The sequence below is a fragment of the Xylocopa sonorina genome, chromosome 16 (assembly GCF_050948175.1).
Source record: "Xylocopa sonorina isolate GNS202 chromosome 16, iyXylSono1_principal, whole genome shotgun sequence".
NCBI classification, from domain to species: Eukaryota; Metazoa; Arthropoda; class Insecta; order Hymenoptera; family Apidae; genus Xylocopa; species Xylocopa sonorina.
Window position 1 is genome coordinate 2,498,461 of NC_135208.1, and position 19,612 is coordinate 2,518,072.

At 32.7% G+C, this 19,612-nt stretch overlaps 1 protein-coding gene and 1 long non-coding RNA gene across 2 annotated transcripts; one reads left to right on the forward strand and one right to left on the reverse strand.

The window, feature by feature from the left end:
* Positions 1-202: 202 nt before the first annotated feature.
* Positions 203-18,077, reverse strand: LOC143430929 (facilitated trehalose transporter Tret1). The gene is made up of 3 exons (XM_076907408.1): positions 17,859-18,077; positions 2,116-2,429; positions 203-1,629 (listed from the first exon to the last, which is right to left on the reverse strand). The coding sequence occupies exons 1-3, from the start codon at positions 17,912-17,914 to the stop codon at positions 338-340; spliced, it is 1,662 nt and encodes a 553-aa protein (XP_076763523.1). The 5' UTR covers positions 17,915-18,077; the 3' UTR covers positions 203-337.
* LOC143430965 (uncharacterized) lies at positions 7,935-8,306 on the forward strand. The gene is made up of 3 exons (XR_013102669.1): positions 7,935-7,967; positions 8,122-8,182; positions 8,265-8,306. It is a non-coding gene; the product is annotated as an uncharacterized LOC143430965 (long non-coding RNA).
* Positions 18,078-19,612: the final 1,535 nt, after the last annotated feature.

Below are 19,612 nucleotides of genomic sequence, written 5' to 3' on the forward strand. Positions count from 1 at the left end.
CATCCGATTCTCTCAACAATTTGCACATTTAGAAAAATATATCGCATTGTTGTGCGTCGTTTTCTTCAACTTTCACCCTAAATTTACTTAATAAATACACGTAGCGATTAATCTGCTTAGAAACGACCAGTAAAACGTTAGAATATCGCCGATAAGAAGTCTTAAGTTCCCTAATTGAGACCCTGAATCGTTGCCCAGACTCTGTGTCTTGTTACAAGACAGAAAAAAGAACCCTCGAGTACATATTTCCTAATCAATATTACTAAAACATAGCCGTGCAGCTTGTCTGTTTCTAAATTGGAAGACAGATTTTCTCCTCTGACTCCTTCGCACCGCCTCATGGCAACATTTGTCCCTTCTTCACCTCCAACACCTTCGGCTTGTGCGCTTTGACGCTGCCAGTTTTCAAGCTGCTGCTTCTTCCGGAGAAATAATCCTCGATTTCCTGCAGCGTCTTGCCTTTGGTCTCAGGCAGGCACAGATAAAAGAATATGGTGCCGAAGAGAGAGATGGCACCGTAAAGAATAAAAGTGCCATGCCTGGTGATTGCGCTGGCTAAAAAGGGGTACGTCTTGACCACAGTGAAGATGAAGAGGTGCGCAGTCATGGTAGTCAAGCCACCGATGATACCCCTCACTTGCACCGGATAAACCTCTCCGATCATCACCCAGGGTATGACCAGGAAGCCAAGAGTGCAAGTGACTGTGTACGAGAATATACAGAGGACTGGGAACCAGGTGACAAGGATTGGCAAGCGGTTGGCGAGCCAGTAGGTCTTGAGCCACATGTAGCCACCTAATCCGACCATGGATAGTCCGCAGCCAACTGATGAGACCATCGTCAGTGGTCTTCTTCCGTATCTTCTGCAGAGGATGCAAGCTGCTATCGTAGAGGCCAGCCTGACCACCCCAAGGATCACTGCGGCTAAGTACTTGTTCAGCGTGGCGCCAGAATCTTGGAAGATCTCCACTGCGTAGAATGTGATCACGTTTGTGCCTGACCATTGGTAGATCAGGAAGTAGAGGAAGAGCAGAGTGAACGGTTTGAGAGCGTTGGGCTTCAGGAGAGCTGTGAGTATCTCTCGCAGACCTGTGAGACGCTTGATGTTGTTCTTGTTCGAGAAGTTGATCAGAGTCTCCATTTCTTGGTTGACGTTGTAGGTGCTGCCACGGAACTGTTGCAGGGCTTTGCGAGCCTTCTCTGGCCTGCTGCGGGACATGAGGTAGGATGGCGTCTCTGGGAAGAGGAACATGAGCAGCAGAGCAGCCAGAGGCAGGATTCCACTGATCGCAGCGCAAGTGTTCCAGCTGAGAGCACTGCCTAATGCGTACTCGATGAGGACACCTGTGCTGACTCCAATGCTGGCGAATGCGGTCAGCATTCCTCTTAGATGAGGCTGAGCCACCTCTCCGGTGTAAACCCTTGCTGGAGCACCCACCATGCCGGAGCCAAGGCCTACGAAGAACCTTCCAGCGTAGATCATGCGTATGTCTGTTGCGAATGCTATTAATACCCATCCAAGCAGCGCTGGGATCTCTGTGATGATCAGAGAACGTTTTCTTCCTAGTACGTCCATCATGTAGCCTGAGACCAAGCAGCCGATGGGGGTTCCGATCGAAGACATACTGGCTGCAAAGGAAATATTGCTTTATTGTAAATTATCAAGTTAATGAGACTTTGTTTTGTGAGTTTCTGAAGTTTTCGCAGACTTTTTTAAGTACTTGATGCAAGTTTCAGCTTCTAAAGAGCTCTGATCTTGTGCTGCCACCCAATAATTGGAGAATGAACTACATAAAAGTGGACTTCTGAGTCCCAAGGAGTCCCAAAGTGGGTTTTTAGTATCGTTAGTGAACGAAGAGCTAAGAATCAAAGGAAGTATTGCTTATTGCAATGTTAAATTGAATGAGATAATTTATTTAATGAGTTTCTGAAGTTTTCGCAGACTTTTTTAAGTACTTGACGCAGGTTTCAGCTTCTAAAGAGCTCTGATCTTGTGCTGCCACCCAATAATTGGAGAATGAACTACATAAAAGTGGATTTCTAAGTCCCAATAAGTCCCAAAGTGGGTTTTTTGGTTTCGTTAGTGGATGAAGAGCTAAGAAGCATTGGAATTACCGATCCAAGACTCCTCTGAAGATCCTTCTACGATAGGAATGGTGCTGTTCGGTTCTTGAAGCTGCGGCAGAGCAATGGCAGAGAAACCGAAGGTCATGCCAGTGTTGATAGTCCCTAGCTGAGCCACCACCGCTGCCAGGACTTGCTTAACAACACTGCCGTTAACATTGTGACCGCTCTCTGGGTCATTGCAGGCGGTGTTCGATGGCAGAGCTGGCTTTCCGTCTTCCAATTGATTAGTGGATTGGATCTTTGGTAGTGTCGTCGAGCCCACCAAAGACGACTTCTCTGAATTCTCCATGTCACCATTTTGTCTGCAATAAATAAGAACACTTTGTAAATTGCAAGTTTTGGAGTAATACAGAATTCTGCTTTAATTGAGGCACGTTTAGTTCTAAGAATATTGAAAAGTAACAGAGAATCGCTGTGTAAAGTTAGATATTACCCCATTTGGAGCTCTGCGACTACTCTCAGAGGCGTTATCTTTAATATTAATTAGTAAACAAGATTGTTCGCGAGCAGTAGTCAGAGAACAATCCTTTAAAATGAATTTCAGACAGCAGAGAGTTAATATTCGTATTCTAAATGATTTATACGTAATAATACAGATGTAAGGCTTTGTTCCGCATGGAGGTGGTTTATCAAGCAACGCATTCCACGCTCACGCTCTGTTTTTATCAACCAGCTGGAAGATAATTTATTTTTAATTACTGCGAAGTGCACAGTTCCGTGCAGAGATTTTTCATAAACAAGGGGATGGCTGATATTGAGCTTAAAGACTATGTATTGTACAATTATAAAGGAAAAAAGGACTTGTTATATTAATATAATGTAAATCATGTAGGAATAGGGGCTGCTGCAGCTCTACAGTGCTTATTTGAAAGCCAACATTGAAAAGAACTATCGTTTCATTAAGGAATTGATATTTAAATTCAATGTAGCATATTTTTTAAGGAATTATGTAAAGAATTCTTCATTTTTTTCAAGGAAAATGGAAAATAATACAGATAAATAATTTGCATGTTGAATTGCTAAAATTTCAATTTTTCTGAATGGAACAAAGTTTAAATTTGTTGGGAAAATATTCGTTACAGTGTCTTCTAATAGTATAAACAAAAAAACAGTAGTGATATTGTTTTATTCTAGCTGATAATCGCTGCTATAAATATTGAAAATTTGATATTAATATAAAGCCTTCAGAGTTCAAAATCTCAATTTTTCTGAATGGAACAAAGTTCAAATTTGTTGGAGAACTATTCATTACAGTGTCTTCTGACAGTAGAAACAAAAAAACAGCAGTGATATTGTTTTATTCCAGTTGATAATTGCTGTTATAAATTATTGAAAATTTGATATTAATGTAAAGCTTTCAGAGTTTAAAATTTCAATTTTTCTGAATAAAACCAAGTTCAAATTTGTTGGAGAACTATTCATTACAGTGTCTTCTAACAGTAGAAACAAAAAAACAGTAGTGATATTGTTTTATTCCAGCTGATATTCACTGCTCTAAATTATTGAAAATTTGATATTAATGTAAAGCTTTCAGAGTTTAAAATTTCAATTTTTCTGAATGAAACAAAGTTCAAATTTGTTGAAGAACTATTCATTACAGTGTCTTCTAACAGTAGAAACAAAAAAACAGTAGTGATATTGTTTTATTCCAGCTGATAATCGCTGTTATAAATATTGAAAATTTGATATTAATGTAAAGCTTTCAGTTAAGAGCTTAAGATTTAATATTTAATATTAACATTTTTCAATAGGAAGATTTACGTTAAATAAGTCCCTAAATCGGAAAGCATCCAAATACAACCAGAGGTTCATTAAAAAATCAACCAGTTCAATTTTAACGAGCCTTATCTTGAACCACGCGAGATTCTGGCACCGTTTCGGGTTACCAAAATAAAATCCGACCCGAATTCCATTCGCTATCAGAAATCGATTTATAAATTACCAAATACATTCGAATAAGTTCCAGAATTCGAGACAGAAAGCATCTACAACGATTTATTGCAATTTAAGATCCTTAACTTAAGCTCAATCTCTAAGTTAACTTAATCTTTAACTTAAGATACTTGACTTTAGAATTGAAATTTGTTAGTTAAAATTAAGTGTTTCAGCTTAAAGATTGAACTTAAGTATCTAAACTGAGTTAAATATTTAATTTAACTAAGTAACTAGAAAATTGAACTTATGTTGAATGTCTCAATCCAAAGATTGAACTTAAGATCTTTAATTTAAGTTCAACCTCTAAGTTAAGATATTTAACTTAATCTCCGACTTTATGATTGAACTTTCTTAACTACAGACAAGTATTTTAACTTAATGATTGAACTTTTAATATTTTAAGACACTAAATTGAGTATCTTAACTTGGAGTTTAGGTTGCATATCTTAATTTAAAGTTTAAGTTACATATCTTAACTCAAAGAATGAACTTAAGTATCTCAACTTGAAGATTAAATTTAATTTCAATATTTTAACTTGAAGTTTGAACGCGTTTTTCTTTCAGCTTCATCAGTCTAAACTGATTAAAGACTTCTTAAACCAAGAAATTACTTCTGTTCATACACAGGATTCAATTTCTTACCACAAAATCCATTTTTCTTTCTACATTTACATAATTAAAATAGTCCAACACTAGAAAAAAACAAAAATTCTCTGTGAATGAATATAAATGAATAGAACAGTCCAATTATGGTAATTAAAAGAGCAAAGGCAACACAAAGCAGTCCTTTGTGACTGCTGGTGTTGCTCAGCAACGCCACAAATGGATCCTCTTTGTCTTCGTCGCTTCTGGAAAGTCGAGGAGAAAACGGACGAAGAAAAAAGGAGACGCTGAAGTAAAATGAGAAAAAGAATTTATCCAAGATAAATACGTAGTCGTTTGATAGATCTGAGAAGAAAAGATTTCGCTGATTTTTCTGCCCTCGTAATCAGAGTTTCATTCTTTTTTCTTATTATAGACTACTATCGTTTATGGTTGTAACAACATTTGCTTTGCTGGCGTCTGTTACTTAATATGTTGTCTTCATGTTTGTTTAAAATTGTGTCTGCATTTATTAAAAATATTTTACTTTATTAAATTTTTATTGATTTATTAAATTTATTAATATTTTCATTTATTAAAAATATTTTTAATAAATATATAATAATATATATTATAATTTTAATTTATTAAAAATACGTGTGTTTTTAACATAAGTTTAGTTATATTATAAGTATAATAAATAATATAATAAGTATTATTATACGTTATTAATTATATTTAATATAATTAATATATGTAATTGATACAGTGTTTATATTTATTAAAAATATTTTTAATAAATATAAATAGTATTTCAATCAATATAAACAGTATTATATAATATTATAATCTTAATTTATAATAATAATAAAAATAACAATAAATTGTAATTATAATATTATATAAATATTATTAAATATTATCATATATTTATTAAAAATATTTTTAATAAATGTAAACAGTATTTCAAATATTTTTAAAAATATTATAATTAATAATAAACATTATTAAAGATATTTTTAATAAATACAGACACAATTTCAAATAAATTTTAAGACAATAATATTTTTAATAAATGTAAAGGCTATCAAAAATATTTTCAATATATATAGATATTGTTAAAAATATTTGTCACAAATGTAGACTATGTTAAATAAATTTTAATACTACTTTATATAAATTTTAAGACAATATTCTTGATAGACATATATAAAATTAAAAATATTTCTAACTGTGGACGCTAATAAAAATATTTTTAATAAATAGAAACAGTATTTCAAATAAATTTTAAGACAACAATTAAATATTTTTAATAAATGTTGACATTATTTAATATTATTAAAAAATACTAAATTTAAATATTATTAAAAAATACTAATTTTCTTTAGTTGTTGTCTACATTTATTATAAATATTATTATCTTAAAATTTATTTGAAATAGTGTCTACAATTACTAAAAATATTATTGTCTTGAAATTTATATGAAATACTGGTTAGATTTGTGAAAAATATTTTTAATACTGTCTATATGTATTAAAAATATTTTTAATAGCGTCTGTACGTATTAAAAAAAATTATTGTCTTAAAATTTACATAAAATAGTGTCTATATTTATTAAAAATATTTTTTAACAGCGTCTATATTTATTAAAAATATTATTGTTCTAAAATTAATTTAAAACGTGTTTATATTTATTAAAAGTATTTTTAGTAGCGTTTACATCTATTAAAAATATTATTGTCATAAAATTGCTTTAAAACGTGTCCAAAAATAGAATACAAGGACGAAAACAAATTTCCTTATTTTAAGAATGCGTAGCAGCGATAAAAGTTGACTAAAAATATAAAAAAACATATAATAACAGACACTGTATTTTCGTTTTTAAAACAATACACGTGGCATGCAAAAATGTGTTGCACGTGTAAATATTAATTTCTAACGGGTGATTATTTGTAACGCAAAAAAATATTTTTAGCAAATGTAACAATAAAAATACATGCAAATATTAATTTGTAACGTAAAGAAATAGTTTTAGCAAAAAATAGAAATTAAAATACATGCAAATATTAATTTGTAACGCAAAGAAATATTTTTAGCAAAAAATAGAAATTAAAATACATGCAAATATTAATTTGTAACGCAAAGAAATAGTTTTAGCAAAAAAATAGAAATAAAAATACATGCAAATATTAATTTCTAACGCAGAGAAATATTTTTAGCAAAAAATAGAAATTAAAATACATGCAAATATTAATTTGTAACGCAAAGAAATAGTTTTAGCAAAAAATAGAAATAAAAATACATGTAAATATTGATTTCTAACGGGTGGTTATTTGCAACGCAAAGAAATATTTTTAGCAAAAAATAGAAATAAAAATACATGCAAATATTGATTTCTAACGGGTGGTTATTTGTAACGTAAAGAAATAGTTTTAGCAAAAAATAGAAATAAAAATACACGTAAATATTAATTTCTAACGGGTGGTATTTGTAACGCAAAGTATTTGCAACGCAAAAAAATAGTTTTGGCAAATATAAAAATAAAAATAAAAATACATGTAAATATTGATCTCTAACGGGTGGTTATTTGCAACGCAATGAAATATTTTTAGCAACTGTAAAAATAAAAATACATGTAAATATTAATTTCTAACGGGTGATGTATTGCAACGCAAAGTATCTGTAACGCAAAAAAATAGTTTTGGCAAAAAATAGAAATAAAAATACATGCAAATATTAATTTGTAACGCAAAGAAATAGTTTTAGCAAATATAAAAATGAAAATACACGTAAATATTAATTTCTAACGGGTGATGTATTGCAACGCCAAGTATTTGTAACTCAAAGAAGTATTTTTAGCAGAATTTATGCGATTAGAAGAGAGCAGAGAGATTAGTAGAATTATGAAATATATTTATAATTGAGTTTAGATGAAAATCTGCGGGGGAAGCAATGGCGGACGCTTAGAGCAATACGCTGAACGCGATGCGAGAAACAGGATGACGCAATAGTGATAAGTATCACTGGTGAGATTGCTTTCACGTGCAAATCAGTTATTAATAAAACGCAGCTAGATGTAATGTACAGGGTGTCACGGAAAATCTGTACGTTCTTTAACGAGTCGTAACTTTATCTTTTCGATTTCAGAATGCAATTAATTCCAAATGATCGCAGCTACAAGTAATGTACAGAATGTCCCATAGAATGCGTATGTAAATTTTTTAATTTTACTTTGATTAATAAAGTGAAACTTCAATTAATAAAGTTTAATTAATTTCAAATGATTGCAGCTTGGTGTAATGCACAGGGTGTCGTAGAAGATTGTACGTATACGTTCTTTAATAAGTCGTAACTTTGACTTATTGCTTTCACGTGCAAATCAGTTATTAATAAAACGCAGCTAGATGTAATGTACAGGGTGTCCCAAAAACTGCATATGTTATTCAATTAGTCGTAACTTTATCTTTTCGATTTCAGAATGCAATTAATTCCAAATGATCGCAGCTACAAGTAATGTACAGAATGTCCCATAGAATGCGTATGTAAATTTTTTAATTTTACTTTGATTAATAAAGTGAAACTTCAATTAATAAAGTTTAATTAATTTCAAATGATTGCAGCTACGTGTAATGCATAGGGTGTCGTAGAAGATTGTACGCATACGTTCTTTAATAAGTCGTAACATTGACTTATTGATTTCAGAATGCAATTAATTCTAAATGATTGCAGCTACATTTAATCTACAGGATGTCACAGAAAATCTGTACGTTCTTTAACGGGTCGTAACTTTATCTTTTCGATTTCAGAATGCAATTAATTATTAATTAATTTTAAACGATCATCAGTGGAGCAAAATTGACTAAAAAAAAAAAGAAAACAGAAGAAGAAGAGAGTTTCTTTTAAAATACTGTTGGAGGTGTAAAAATGTATGAAGATTGAAAATGAACGATATTGGAAGCCATAATTGAGCAAGGATGCCCCACAACATCAAATTAAACGGTTTGTTAATTAATACATCAGCTCTGCGTGTCAAATGGACGATATTGGAAGCCATAATTGATGAAGAAAGTTTCACAATACCAAATTAAAAGTTTGTGAATTAGTAGTTTAAGTCTACGCGACAAAATGGACGATATTGGAAGCCATAATCGAGCAAGGATATTTCATAACATTAAATTGAACGTTCGTTAAAGTTTACGAATTAATAGTCCAAATGTACGCCTCAAAATGGATGATATTGGAAGCCATAATTGATCAAAAAAGGTTCACAGCGCCAAATTAAAAGTTTGTTAATTAATAGTCCAAGTTTATGCTTCAAAATGGTCGATATTCGAAACCATAATTGAGCAAAAATGCTTCACAGCGCCAAATTAAACGTTTATTGAAGTTTACGAATTAATAGTCCAAATGTACGCCTCAAAATGGATGATATTGGAAGCCATAATTGATCAAAAAAGGTTCACAGCGCCAAATTAAAAGTTTGTTAATTAATAGTCCAAGTTTATGCTTCAAAATGGTCGATATTCGAAACCATAATTGAGCAAAAATGCTTCACAGCGCCAAATTAAACGTTTATTGAAGTTTGCGAATTAATAGTCCAAGTTTACGCCCCAAAATGGATGCCACAATTAAGCAAGGATGCTCCACAACACCAAATTAAACGTTTGTTAATTAATAGATCAGGTCTACGTCCAAAATGGACGATATTCGAAGCTATAATTGAGCAAGGATGCTTTACAATTTTCTAGGAATTTTTACAAATCTTTACAAATTTCTAGGAAACGACTGCTGTGTTATAGAAAAATTACCTGTAAATACATATATTTCTTTTTTAGGACACCCTGGAGAGACGATACAAGGACTTTAAATAAAGAGAACATGAAAAAACGATCTCTGTTGATAATAATGAGCAGTAACAACGAAGAAACTCCTTAAATTAGATTAGAACAACATCCTTTGTGCTTTGTGCTGTACGTACATTTACATTCTTACTAAAAATCGAGTTGTTTATGTGGAATTGAAGGAAACTATTTGCTTTTAATAAGTTCTTGGATCGTAACCACCCTTTTGTATTAGCTCTGGGTCTCATACAACACGGTTTCACATACAATACGGCATTTTTAGGAACCCAACTGCCTTGTTATAGGAAAATTACCTGTAAATACATATATTTCTTTTTTAGGACACCCTGGAGAGACGATACAAGGACTTTAAATAAAGAAAACATGAAAAAACGATCTCTGTTGATAATAATGAGCAGTAACAACGAAGAGACTCATTAAATTAGATTAGAACAACATCCTTTTTGCTTTGTGCTGTGCGTACATTTACATTTTTACTAAAAATCGAGTTGTTTATGTGGAATTAAAGGAAACTATTTGCTTTTAATAAATTCTTGGATCGTAAGCCCCCTTTTATTTCTGCTTTAGGACACCCTGTATATAATGCAGTTGCAAATATACGCATATGACCAGATTTGCATCAGCTGGTTCGCAGCAATCGCTTTTAAAACGTGACACGAGTGAAACAATGCGACGAAAATAGAAGCGCGAATTATTTCCTTCGGGACGAAGGAAACAACGCAGTTCAGGGCAGCCTTAACCCGCATTGTTGTCCGCAACGCATCAAAAATAACCGCGTCCATGAGAAAAAGCTCAGAAAGTGGATTTCAATTGTCATTCATGTCTCTTAAAATTGTTTGACTCTGCTAAAAAGCTCTAGTTTGTTTCTAAAATGTTATCGCAGAGCCTCGCATGCCGTCAGCCGCGATATTTATGAATTTTGGCACACACTGTGCGTATTTCTGTCCGTGTTACACGAAAGGGTTCAAGTGTACTGCGCGTGTACACAAACGAGAGAGGCAGGGTTTATAAATAGTTGGGTTACATCACGATTCGTTTGACAAAATTGATATTCAGCGCTGACCATGTTGTTTAGTACTAAGTTGTTAATGTTAGGGGTCGTTTTCACGCCCCTGCGAGTTTGAACTTTCAAAAAAAAGGTACTTATAAATAGATGGATTCATTTTATTTGAACTTTCAAACAAGTTACTGAAAGTTTTAAAACGTGAATTTTCACAGAAGTTTTTGAAAGTTTTAAAACATGAATTTTCACAGAAGTTTTTGAAAGCTTTAAAGTGTGAACATTCAAAAAGGAATTTGAAAGTTTTAAAATGTGAACATTCAAAAGGAACTTGAAAGTTTTAAAACATGATTTTTCACAGAAGTTTTTGAAAGTTTTGAAACGTGAACTTTCAAAAAGGTTTATGAAGTTTTAAAGTGTGAACATTCAAAAAGGAATTCGAGAGTTTTAAAATGTGAATATTCAAAAAGAAATTTGAAAGTTTTAAGATGTGAACATTCAAAGAAGTTTTTGAAAGTTTTAAAATGTGAACTTTCGAAAAGGTTTTTGAAAGTTTTAAAACGTAAACTTTTAAGAAGGTTTTTAGAAGATTTAGAACGTGAACTTTCAAAAAGGTATTTGAAAGTTTTAGAACGTGAAATTTCGAAAAGGTTTTTGAAAGTTTTCGTTAATTTTCTTCAAGAAAATTATTGCTGTACTTTATCAGAATATTTTAATTTTAAATAATGATATTTGAATTGCGTTCGTAGAACCAGCGTTCGAATTTATTTTGCTAGAAGTTAATTTAATTTGCCTGTTAGAATTTTTGCTAACAATTTAACTAGAAAGTAGTTAAATTTTGTAAAGCTAATGCGTTCGCAAAATCAGCGTTCGAATTTGGTGCGTTCGATTATATTTTGCTAGAAATTAGTTTAATTTATCTTTTAGAAACTTTGATGACTATTGTAATAATTAAATTTGATAAATTTTGGTTATCATCAGGTTAATGCGTTCGCAAAAACAGCGTTCGAATTCGATGCGTTCGATTTTACTCATCGTCGATTTTTATTATCAGAAATTAATTAAATTTGCCTTTTTTTAGAATCTTTGCTAACTATTGCAATTTAACTAGAAGGTAATTAAATTTCTTGAGTAAAGTTAATGCGTTCGCAAAATCAGCGTTCGAGTTCTGTAAATTCGATTTTATTTTGCTGAAAATTAATTTAATTTGCCTTTTAGAATTTTTGCTAACTACTGCAATTTAACTAGAAGGTAATTAAATTTCTTGAGTAAAGTTAATGCGTTCGCAAAATCAGCGTTCGAATTCAATGCATTCAATTTTATTTTGCTATAAATTAATTTCTAATTTGCTCTTTAAAATCTTTGCTATCTACCACAATAATTTAACTTACTAAGGTTCGATTATGGTAAGATCAATGCGTTCGCAAAAACACCCTTCGAATTCGATACATTCACAATTCCATCGTCAACACTTGCCACAAGACAAATCATTAGAAATTAATCTTAGACTCTTCACAACTATCGCAATTTAACTTATTAAGTTTCGTCAATGGCAAGGTTGATGCGTTCGCAAAATAATCACTCGATCGTTTAACGACTTCCATTACATCTCGACACATGCCAATTGCAATCTAACTTATTACCAACCATTAAAAACCTGCACTTAAAACCCAACAAATAAAAACCATTGATTAACCCATAACTGCTCAGCATTGCGTTTACACAAAAAGACAATTGGGTTGGTCTTTAACGAGCCAAACTCAATTAATCCATTATGTCGAAACACAAAAGAAGATGGATAATGTGTTTGGCTACCAGTAGCCAAAATACACGTACAAATAAACTCAAATTTGGCAACGGTTGGCACAATATTTACGACTGTTTTCGCGTGCCACGTGCGAATACGGAACGAGGGCGTCGTTTGAGGACAGAACGGCAAACAAGTTGGCAGAAACGATTGTAAATACTTACTCTGCCATGGTGTTCGTCATATCTCCTGTTGTTTCTTATATCCCAACACAGAAAGAGAGAGAGAGAAAGAGAGAGAGAAACAGAGAGAGAGAGAGAGAGATCGAGTCGTATATTAAAAAATCTACGTACAATTTATATCACAGTCGATTCATCACGTTCGTTTTACAGCGCGGAGAAATTTCTATACCTCATCGCCCTTTTCCTCTGCCCCTCTCTCTCCTGATCACTTGTCACTGCTCGAAACGAAGTCGCGGGAAAGTCTCGAGCCCCTCAGACGGTTCTTGAAACACCAATTGTGCGTCCAATCTCGTAAAATCCTACTGGCACCTTCTTCCATGGACAAGGCATGTGCACTGATCGTTGATTTTTATTCTAACACGGACTCGATTTGGGCTCGAAATTAATTAGTGACAGGCCAGAGACGTGATTGTACGCGTAAAAAACGCTAAGACACTTGTTAAGAGGTAATTAGAGACGTTCTACAGTCGATCTTTACGTGACGACGCGCGCGAAGCGACTGCACTGCGCACAGCCGCTGGCGAGCCTTTATATACCCGCCCTCTCGATTGGTCGAGTCCCCAGCAGGCATGCGCAGTGCGTGTGCGCGCGAATTTCGCGAGCTGCGCGCGCAAGGATCGCTGGAGATCCGCGAAACTGAGATAATTCGATTTGATTTGCAAGGGAATTGCTCGAGGAGTAAAGTACAATTGCTGATCGAGTAAATATTGTTGAGTTAAACTAAAAAAAGCTTCGAAGTATCTTCGTGAATGTTTAGAAACTCGCTAAACGTGTACATTTTTCGATTACGTTGTTGTAGAAGCAGTAACGCTGATGTTATCTAGCGACGTGCCAAAAAGTAACGATAAACTTATCTCGTGACTGATTTCTTTTCTTAGATCGATGCTGAACGGCCCCTCTAACGCCTGTTCCGATCGATAACAACCGCTCAGCTGTGTTTGATCGTTTGTTTATCTGAGAAAAACAGTGTTATATCGTTTCTACAACTCGTGACTACGGATTTGTCACGATTCCTGCTCGTGAATTACGATATTGACGTGTCTATCTCTGCACGGGGCTCGTGATGCGCGGAATGAGATAACAGATAAGCGAAAAAAATTCGCTGCTGACACATTTTGTAAAATCGCTGGCAGAGATCTTTGGACGAGGACTCGAAGGAGAGATATTGTCATTCGAATACGCCTGAAATTTTGACGATTTGTGACGAATGACAGTGGTTCTCAGACTTTTTAGGCTGCATATCCTTTTTTGGATAGAAAAAAAGACTTTTTTATGGCTGTGGTTCTTAATTTTTTAAATAACTTTAAAATCTGGCGTCAGATTAAGATAAAATGAATTTGAAACGAAAAATAACAAGATAAATTTAAGAAAAATCGATTTTTTAAAGCAGTGGTTCTTAATTTTTTAAATAACTTTAAAATCTGGCGTCAGATTAAGATGAAATAAATTTGAAACGAAAAATAACAAGGTAAATTTAAGAAAAATCGATTTTTTAAGGCAATAGCTCCCAATTTTTTTAAATAACTTAGAAATCTGGCATCAGATTAACATAAAATGCATTTGAAACGCAAGATAAATGTAATTTCCACCACGACTGCTTTTTTAGGGTAGAAAAATCGATTTTCTTAAAGCACTGGCTCTCAATTTTTTTAAATAATTTAAAAATCTGGTGTCACATTAATTTGAAACATAAAATAAATTTGATTTCCACTGCAACACCTTTTTTGAGATGGAAAAATCGATTTTCTCAGGATAGTGATTCTGAATTTTTTAAATAACTTAAAAATCTGGCGTCAGATTAAGATAAAATAAATTTGAAACGAAAAATAACAAGGTAAATTTAAGAAAAATCGATTTTTTAAGGCAGTAGCTCTCAATTTTTTTAAATAACTTAGAAATCTGGAGTCAGATGAACATAAAATGGATTTAAAACACATAATAAATTTCTAAGATAGCAAAATCGATTTTCTTAAGCCAGTGCATCTCAATTTTTCTAAATAACTCAGAAATCTGTCGTCACATTAACAAAAAATAAATTTAAAACACAATATAAATTTCTAAGATAGCAAAATCGATTTTCTTAAGACAGTGGTCCTCAATTTTTCTAAATAACTTAAAAATCTGGCCTTATACTAACATAAAATAAGTTTGAAAGAACTTTACATGGTCAATCAATAATATATAAAACAAAATTGCATTGCAAAGTAAAAAAAATATACATTTATGTATATATTTCTAGATTAGAAGCTTCTGATAGAAATCAAGCAATACAAAATTGTGTATTTTTAGAAAATTGTTTCGTGTAACTCTTAATTGCCTGCATCTCGACAAATTTGCGAGCAAGGACGGATCAAGAATACAATTAAAGGACAGTAAAATCCGAGCAGACGATGGAAGATAATTCAGCAGATCAGTCCAGCCTTATGCAAACGCTTTAATCGCTCTGACGACGTTTCCAGCAAACAATTTAGACTCTTAGTAGATGTACAGTGTGACTAATGTGAAACAGACCGCTTAACTATCTTTCATTTTATGAATATATGTATGCGAAACCACAAAAGAGGAAAATTGTGCTGCTCTGTGTCTACTTAGTGATGTAACTTGGACGTTGTCTACAGTTCGTTGGACACGTTTCACTATCAGATTTTGTTTAAGATATTCTTTGAATTCTGCACAGATATTTGAAAACGTGTAAATAATTTTTTTAAATAGAATCCAAATTTTTAGGAACTCTGTTATTTAATATATGAAAGTAGAAGCTTCTTTCTTTTGGAGAACTTATAAGTTTCTGTTTACATAGAGTTAGAATATTTTTAAAAACAGAATCCAAATTTCAGAAACTCAGCTTTTCAATATACAAGGAATAGAAGCTTTCTCTTTTAAAGAACACATAAGTTTCTTTTTAAAAGAGAATCCAACTTTTTAGAAACTCTGCTCTTCAATATTTATGAAAGTGGAAGCTTTTTTCTTTTGAAGAGCACATGAATTTTTGTTCAGATAAAGCTAGAAAATTTAAAAAAACTGAATTCAACTTTTTAGAAACTCTGCTCTTTAATATTTGAAAGTAGAAGCTTCTTCCTTTTGATGAACACATAAGTTTTTGTTTACATAAAGCTAGAAAATGTTTAAAAACAGAATCCAACTTTTTAGAAATTCTGCTCTTTAATATAATAACAGTAGAATAGCGTTTTCTTTTGAAAAATGCATAAGTTTCTGTCTACATAAAGCTAGAAAATTTTTAAAACAGAATTCAACTTTTTAGAAATTTTTTCTTCTGAAAAAAACATAAGTTTCTGTTTCCATAAAGCCAGAAAATTTTTACAATAAAATCCAACTTCTCAGAAATCCTGCTGTTTAATATAATAAGAGTGGAAGCTTCTTCTTTTGAAGAACACATAAGTTTCTTCTTACATAAAGCTAGAAAATTTTTAAAAACAGAATTCAACTTTTTATAAACTCTGCTCTTTAATATATAAGGTGTAGAAGCTTTTTCTTTTGAAGAACACATAAGTTTCTGTTTAAATAAAATATTTAAAACAGAATTCAACTTTTTAAAAATTCTGCTCTTCAATATATAAGAAGCTAGAAGCTTTTTCTTTAGAAAAACACGTGAGTTTCTGTTTACATAAGGCTAGAAAATTTTTAAAACAAAATCCAGCTTCTCAGAAATTCTGCTCTTTAATAATAATATATAACAAAAGCTTTTTTCACTTGAAGAACACACGAGTTTCTGTTTACACAAAGCTAAAAAATTGAACTGCGATTTTCTAGAGCAGTGCATCGCCTCCTTTAAAGATAATCAGGTAGCAATTCGCTTCACTTTCTGCCACACTGTCGCCGATAATTGCACACTTTTAATTACAACACGATGCACGTGGCAGAGGAAATAGAGTATCGCATAAAAAATTGCATTCACGGACTCCTAATTTCTTTTTACGTCGGCTATTTCCAAGTACGAGCCACAATTAACGTAAACGGCTGTATTATTGATCGGTTAAGCTGATCGATGATAATGGGCGCGGAAGATAGCCGTTTATTTCGAAACTGACCTAAATTACCATTATCCATTAACCAGATAATTTTCTTTTTACGAAATCCAAGTGTGTTATTTGCCAATTTCCTTTAGAATGAAAACATATAGTTAGAAATGTAGATATTACAATAGTTGGCTTGATTTCTAACAAAAATTGACTTAAACCACTTTCAAAATAACAATATTTACTATTCTACTAATCAGCTAATTTTCATTAGAGAATATCTAAATATATTCTTTACAATTTTCTTCAAAATGAAAAGATACAGTTAGAAATGGAAATATTAAAATAGTTAGCTTGATTTCTGTAAAAAGTTGACTTAAACCATTTTCAAAATAACTGTTTCTATTATTCGATTAGCCAATTAATTCTCATTTCAGAAGATCTAAATATATTATTCACAATTTCCTTCAAAGTGTGAGGATACAGTTAGAAATGTACATACTAAAATAGCTGGCTTTGTTTCTGTGAAAAATTGACTTAAATCACTTTCAAAATAACAATATTTACTATTCTATTAACCAGCTAACTTTCATTTGAGAACATCTAAATATATTATTCCCAATTTTCTTCAAAATCTAAAGATATAGCTAGAAATATAGATATTAAAATAGCTAGCTTGATTTCTGTGAAAAATTGACTTAAACCACTTTCAAAATAACAATATTTACTATTCTATTAACCAGCTAACTTTCATTTGAGAACATCTAAATATATTATTCCCAATTTTCTTCAAAATCTAAAGATATAGCTAGAAATATAGATATTAAAATAGCTAGCTTGATTTCTGTGAAAAATTGACTTAAACCACTCTCAAAGTAACAATATTTACTATTCCACTAACCAGCTAAATTTCATTTGAGAAGATCTAAATATATTATTCCCAATTTTCTTCAAAATTAAAAGATGCAGTTAGAAATGTAGATATTAAAATATCTAGCTTGATTTCTATCAAAAATTGACTTAAACCACTCTCAAAGTAACAATATTTACTATTCTATTAACCAGCTAAATTTCATTTGAGAAGATCTAAATATATTATTCACAATATCCTCCAAAATGTGAAGATATAGTTAGAAATAGAAACATTAGAATATCTAGCTTAATTTCTATCAAAAACTGACTTAAACCACTTTCAAAACACCAATATTTACTATTCCATTAACCAGCCAATATTCATTCACCAAAATCCACAATTTCCACGAAAATCAAAGACAACGTTAAAACTAAAACCACTTTCCACGATGATAGTCCAAAGATATCCAACTTACAGCTTCATCGACCCCAAAATCGCGCCCACAGCAAGCAATCCCATTAAAAATCACGTACCCACTAGACGAAGTACCTTCTCCACTAAACGTCTCGTAATTCCGGTTCCTGGACATGTCGACGAAGTACTGAACACGTTTACGGGTTGTCGTGGTCGGTTAAATTATCCTCAGTGGTTTATCAGGTCCGCTGTCACGAGTTTCCCCGTATCAACTCACAGTCATGTGCCTCTCGCGTCTTGTGCTTCTTGTTTTGTTACAATTTTGCTTAGTTTCGCGCTCGAGCGAGCCATCCTGCACTTCCACGACTGATTCACACCTTCATCCTCCTAAAACACCCTCAACAGGTGCAATTCTTGCTCAATCTGACCGTAAACATTCAACAGAACTTGTTTTGGTACCCCAATAAGCCTTCACGATCAGTTTCTGCGTCCACCATACAGGTGCTTCCGCTGCAAAGTGTTCTGACGACCACTGGCCACTCTTATCTACGATATTGATAATAAACAAACAGTCGTGTCTGTCATAAATAGATTATATAACGCAAGAATCCAACTGCATCGCAGCGAAGATTAAGGGGACATGAAAAATCGGAGACCTTGCACTCTGTTCTTTCTCTGGCGAAATGGATATCGATTTTCTAGAGCTGGAGGCCTTCTCGAGGCTTTAATCAACTGTCGAGCAGTCTCAGCAGCGAGTTTCGTAGCCTCTTTCGCTGATGAAATTAGTGGCGAGAGACGCGGACAGATGGCGAGTGGAAAGATTCGAAATTTTGTCGAAACTCGCCACGTGCGAGTGCAAAACGTTCGACGTGATAGAGAGGAACGTCGAACGGTTTGCTCGATCCTCTTATCTCGTTCTGTTATCCAACACCTCGCGGATCCAGCGGATAAAGAGGAAAAAAAAAGATCGACGTGAGATCACGTCGAATTGGCATTCAGACAGAGCCAGTTAAGATTGCACAATCGTTTGCATTATGCGATTGATGATCGTCCAGTGTTGTCCTTCTAAGTTGCTTGCATAATTGGAAACGATGCGGACGATCGTTGTCGATGATTCCTTTTTTATAAGTTCAGCGTCGCGTGGATCGTTAATCAATCAATCCATTCATTTTGTATGAGCTCTGAGTAGGTTTCTGAAAGAAATCGAGCTGGTTATTTTTCTGTTTACGTTGTCCTCTCGTTTTCAAGCAAATTATGAATAATATACTTGAATTTTGTCAAATGAAAATTAGCTGGTTAAGAGTTCTTCTTGAAAATCAAGACTCCTGGTTTTTTATAAGTTCAGCGTTGCAAATAGGTTTCTGAAAGAAATCGAGCTGGTTATTTTTCTGTTTACGTTGTCCACTCGTTTTCAAGCAAATTATGAATAATATACTTGAATTTTGTCAAATGAAAATTAGCTGGTTCAGAGTTCTTCTCGAAAATCAAGACTCCTGGTTTTTTATAAGTTCAGCGTTGCAAATAGGTTTCTGAAAGAAATCGAGCTGGTTATTTTTCTGTTTACGTTGTCCTCTCGTTTTCAAGCAAATGATGAATAATATACTTGAATTTTGTCAAATGAAAATTAGCTGGTTCAGAGTTCTTCTCGAAAATCAAGACTTCTGGTTTTTTATAAGTTCAGCGTCGCATGGATCGTCAATCAATTATTTTGTACGTAGTCTGAGTAGATTTCTGAAAGAAATCGAGTTGGTTATTCTTACATTTACGTTGTCCTCTCGTTTTCAAGCAAATTGTGAATAATACACTTTAATTTTACCAAATAAAAATTAGCTGATTAATAGAATAACAAGAATTATTATTCTAAAAGTGACTT